The 5,012-nt window shown below is 40.1% G+C and overlaps 1 protein-coding gene across 1 annotated transcript; it reads left to right on the top strand.

Moving 5' to 3' along the window:
- The first annotated feature begins 120 nt into the window (after positions 1 to 120).
- mrps10 (mitochondrial ribosomal protein S10) lies at positions 121 to 2,564 on the top strand. The gene is made up of 7 exons (XM_061754195.1): positions 121 to 268; positions 381 to 433; positions 779 to 824; positions 906 to 1,045; positions 1,557 to 1,665; positions 2,012 to 2,101; positions 2,180 to 2,564. Exons 1-7 carry the CDS (start codon positions 197 to 199, stop codon positions 2,264 to 2,266), a joined length of 597 nt encoding a protein of 198 aa, XP_061610179.1. The 5' UTR covers positions 121 to 196; the 3' UTR covers positions 2,267 to 2,564.
- The last annotated feature ends 2,448 nt before the right edge of the window (positions 2,565 to 5,012 follow it).

Here is a 5,012-nt window from a genome sequence, read left to right as displayed (position 1 = left end):
CAAACCACGTTCAAAATGTCCATATGGTCATTAAAAATATATATAATTTTTTACTGTAGCTGTCAGGATGAGGTTTGCCTGTTACAGCGTACGTTATTTGGTAATAGCATCTGTTGGTGTTATGTACCTTCCAGGACACACGGGGGCGGCAATACGACACTTATCTTGCAGTTTTCTCGTACCCCTCTGAAAAAACATGGCCGCCTCCATGGCGCTTCGAAGAGAATTTTGCTCCCTGGCAAGGATACTGAGCGGAATATCACTTTCGGTAATGTTTGTTATGCGAACACTTTTGGTCATATCTACAAACAACAAAGCGTCGAATGCACAAAGTGTACCATCCTTGCGTCTGCTAACATGCTAACATAAATGTTTTGCAGGCACCCCAGGTTCTGGGCCATTATGCAGGACACAAGAAATGGATCACAACTCGGTATGTATCATTGTTTATGTCACTGACCACTCTGCCACGGCACATTAGAAAATCATCAAATTTTGACATATTCAAATTAACTCAAATCACTCCAAAATGTATTGCTTACTACAAATCATCAATGTCTTTGTTCTTCTATTTATTCCAGCGATGTATAGTGACATTCAGAACAATTAAATGCTCTTAAAGGTACATGTTGCCATTTGCACGATAGATGAAGTCACACACACACACACAAAAAACATTTTTAAATTGCAATGTGTTTGTAATAATTAAGATTTGTCAGGGTCCACTTGATGCCCTTTAAAACACATTGTTTGCATTAAAAGATTGAAATTTCTGCAGGTGTCCCTTCCACACGGCCACGGTGCTTTCATCAACAGCGTCACCGGTGAGTTGTATCACACTTTCCCAACCTTTCAAACGACCAATTCGCATTACCCGGGAATCCATTCTAACGTTTCCCATTCAGATCACTGTGACGGAGGAGCCCGACACGCTGTTCCGGAAGGTGACCGTGCTGGTTAAAGGCCACGACAGGGCTGTCTTGGACAGCTATGAGTATTTCGCCACCATGGCGGCCAAAGAGCTCGCCATCAGCATTGGCAAAGCGTGAGTCTTAGTAATGTTCTGTTCTGTGTGAAAGTCTCTGGCAGACATCTCTTCCGTCTACGCCGTTTTGCATTGCGTCTTAGCATTAATCTAGTGGAAGGCAAAGTTGTGTGGTTGTTTTAAAAACGTGTGTAATTCTCTTGTTTTACAGCTGAGTGCCAACCGGCTTGAAGTCTCTTTTTGAAGATTTGTTTACTATCTGCCAAACTGCAGTTTGTTGACAAAACACTTTTTAGGCATGTAAAACGGGCTAAAAAGTCTTATCTACTCTACTCTTTCTGTATGTTTAAGAGTTTAAAAGGTATTTGAGTATAGAAAGTGTTGATAAGTATGGTAGAGGTAATAGGGGTATGGGGAAGATTAATAAGAGTCAGGGGAGGTTCTAAGTAATTAAAAAAAAAAAAAAACATATGGTCGTTACTCCGTGGACTTCACCTATTGCAGGAGTGGTCCGGAACCTAACCCCCGCGCTAAACGAGGGATTTTTTTTTTTTTTTGCTCTCTGCCGTAGTTTTGAGCCACCCAAAGACATGGAGCGGTTTACGCTGCTGAAGTCAGTCCACATCTTCAAAAAACACAGAGTTCAGTATGAGATGAGGACACACTACAGGTGTATCGAGGTGAGAGTTTTATATATATATATATACTCAATAATCCTGGGTCACTGCTATCACTGATTTTACTGTTAAACGTATAATTCTTTTTGTTGTGTTGACATGTTTACAATGTGTTTAAAAGGCATGATTAAGTTTCAATTTGATTACAGCCTATGGGAAGGTTACATTAAGTAACGATATAGTCTATATAACTGAATTTTACATATCGTAGTGAGTCTAAAATGTGACTCCCACGATGAGCAGGCGAGCATTATATACCTTTTTTTATGTTAAAGTCATAATTATAAAAAGGATGTTAACTCACTTAAACAGAGTGGTTTTATCGGAACAATTCATCTTTGTTTTGTAGCTGTCTCATTTAACAAGCTCCACAGCTCGGGTGTATCTGGAATATATTCAGCGGAACCTTCCGGAAAGTGTAGCCATGCAGGTGACAAAGGTGAGACAGGCTCTTGCTGTTTGCTGCTTCAACCATAGGAGTGTTTACAAGACTTGTAATGTTGCTTTTTGCTATCAGACTGCTATGGAGAAAATTCCAGAGCACATCCATGAGCCCATGTGGAGGGACGAGCCCACGGAGGAAGCGCAGAAGCCCAGTCAATAAATCCATACCATCTGGGAGAGTTGAAAAGAGAATAATGTCCATCCATCCATCCATCCATCCATCCTTCAATACTGCTTGTCCTTATTAGGGTCGCGGGTGTGCTGGAGCCCGGCTAACTTTGGGCGAGAGGCAGAGTACACTGAACCGGTCGCCAGCGACTCGCACGGCACATATAGACAAACAAGCAGTCAAGTTCACATGTAAGGACAATTTAGACGCTTCAATGAGTGTTTGTCATGTTCATTAATCACAATTTTTATTTTTACTTATGTGGTGAATAAATCAAAACAAAAATTCAGTTTCATTTTTTGTTTTATTTCTTGGTTTCATCATATCTCTTTTTCTTAAAACACAGTGACAAGTAATCACACTTAAAAAAACAACAACTAAAAAGACTACTCACTCATCACTTAGTTTACAGCATCCAAATGGTTCTTAACTATAGTTGATGTAATTATGTCTGAGGCGCACAGGAAGTCAACATCGATAACAAATTTACATCCTTTCAGAACAGCGCTTTGCACACATCATCTCGTGTCGAATCTTAATACAGTTTGTATATTTAGATTTTTAAGTTGTAGGTATGCTACTTTTGCAAAATGAGAAAATTATAAACTTGTTCAAGCTCAGACACTTTTTGTAGAACAGTGAACCCCCGCCTATTTGCAGTTGACCACAGATATACCTATTGTTTTTTTGTGTGTGGAACCTATCCTCAACTATTCGCAATAAATAAAAATTCTTCAATTTCTTTTGCTCTTTTTGTAAAGCCCTAAGATGGCACCAAAGTCAGGGATCCACTGTACATTAATCATGTTCTGTTGTCCATTAAACCTTTTTTTCCCCAGTAATTTTTATATATTTTTTTTAATTTAAAAAATATATATATTTAAATAAAAAAATATTCAAGGGAGGATATTAAAAGCGGCGGCCACCACGGTGCCCCAGCCCCCTGTATCCTCGGCCAGGTGTTGGGTGAGTTGGAGGAGGCGGAGATGATACTGGTCCATTGCAGTAGCTGTGCAAAAGGATTAAGATCACAAAGCATTGGAGTCTCGACTTTGGCCAGTAGGAGGTGCGATCTGATAAAAGCAGTTAATTCTCAACTATGGAGTCAAATGGTTTTTGTCAAGGATATGTTTGAAAAAAGTATTGTCACAGTGGCTACTTAAAACTCTACACACCCCTGTTTTGAATGTCAGGTTTTGTGACATAAAAATGAGGCCAAAAGATGTCATTTTAAACTTCCTTTGCCATAAATGTGACTTATAGCCTGTGCAACCCAATTGAAAAAAAATACATATTTTTGAGATGGGAAGTAACAAACAACTAAGATAATGTGGTTATAGTACAAGTGTGCGCACCCACCTTTAACTCGGGACGTGGCTCAACACAATTGCTCCTGTATCTGAATATTATTATATATGTATTGTGACAAGAAAATCGAATGGAAATGTATGGCAAGGAAACATTTTAAGAATACAGCTATTGTAAAATGAATGTTAAAAAGGGATTTTGTGAACAATTGAAAATAAACACTTGGAATATTTGTTAATAGTGAAGAAAATTTGCCAAGGTGGAAAGAACAAATCCACTTCATTTGAAACAAACCACAGGAAGCCCTACCTTATATTAAATCCCTCGATGAGGGCTCTCCATCTGCTTAAAAATATCTAAACCCTCATATGAAAAAGGTGCAGAAACAAGCCTTTTGGAGTTGTTAGTTTGTTTGCCATGACAGTCCACCACCACTGGGGGCCAAGTAGTGTATCGAGGACCCCAACCATAAGGCTACATTTCACCCACAAACGCTCATACTACGTAACCATAATATATAATGCTCACTCACTCACACAAACACAAAACCAGATCCATAGAATATGCCTTAAGACTTTATAGCCAAAGTGTCTTACCCTCTTGGAGGTCTGAGGTGGAAGCGACACTGTGGGCCGGGGCCTAGGATGCCGCTGCCTTGTGGATGCGGGGGGTGCCCTCTAAAACCCAGATGACCTGTTGGAGGTAGTGGAGGGGGTTCGTGCCTGCAGAACGTGAAACCTCTCATCAGTGTGCGGTGATTTAGGCTTTAGTTTTAGGTACAAAGAGGTTACCTGGGCATGGGTGGGTAGTGCCTTCTGAGGTGCATGGGAGGAGGTGGCGGGCCCGTGCCCATTTGTCCATCACTACCTTGATAACCTCGAGGATCAGGGTAAGGTCCTATAATCCCCATTTCTCTGTAAATACAAGGCAGGAACTACTGCAATATGTATCAGGATATATAACATGTTATCTTTTCATTTTGCAGTAGGAAATGTCAATTTAATCTGCCAAACTGTCCACATCAAAACCCTCATTAACTGTACAGTCCCCATCAAAACCTTCATTAACTGTACAGGCTAACAGGTTTCCACTAGAAATGTTATAGTCCCTGTAAAGTTAAACTAAACGTCTGTCAGAGAAAAGTTGTTGACAACCCTGCAAAATCAGAATAATAATAAGTACATTGTATAGAATGAGGCTGCAAACTAAAATGTCTTTTTCTTCGCAAATCAGACTCCCCCCTTCGTTTCCTCTTCTGGCACTTCTGCCTTTCTCACCGTGATGTGCATGCACTTACAGCCAACAACTAGGCACTCTAAAGTAGCCACGACAGCCGACTATTCAAAGTGAAGATGAATTTTCGGAGCGTAAGCATAGCTAGCTAACTACACATCCAAAAATATCAGGAACATTTAAATGGTGAAAGAGT

The sequence above is a fragment of the Phyllopteryx taeniolatus genome, chromosome 18 (genome assembly GCF_024500385.1).
Source record: "Phyllopteryx taeniolatus isolate TA_2022b chromosome 18, UOR_Ptae_1.2, whole genome shotgun sequence".
Taxonomy (NCBI): domain Eukaryota; kingdom Metazoa; phylum Chordata; class Actinopteri; order Syngnathiformes; family Syngnathidae; genus Phyllopteryx; species Phyllopteryx taeniolatus.
This window is presented reverse-complemented; position numbering and strand designations above follow the sequence as displayed.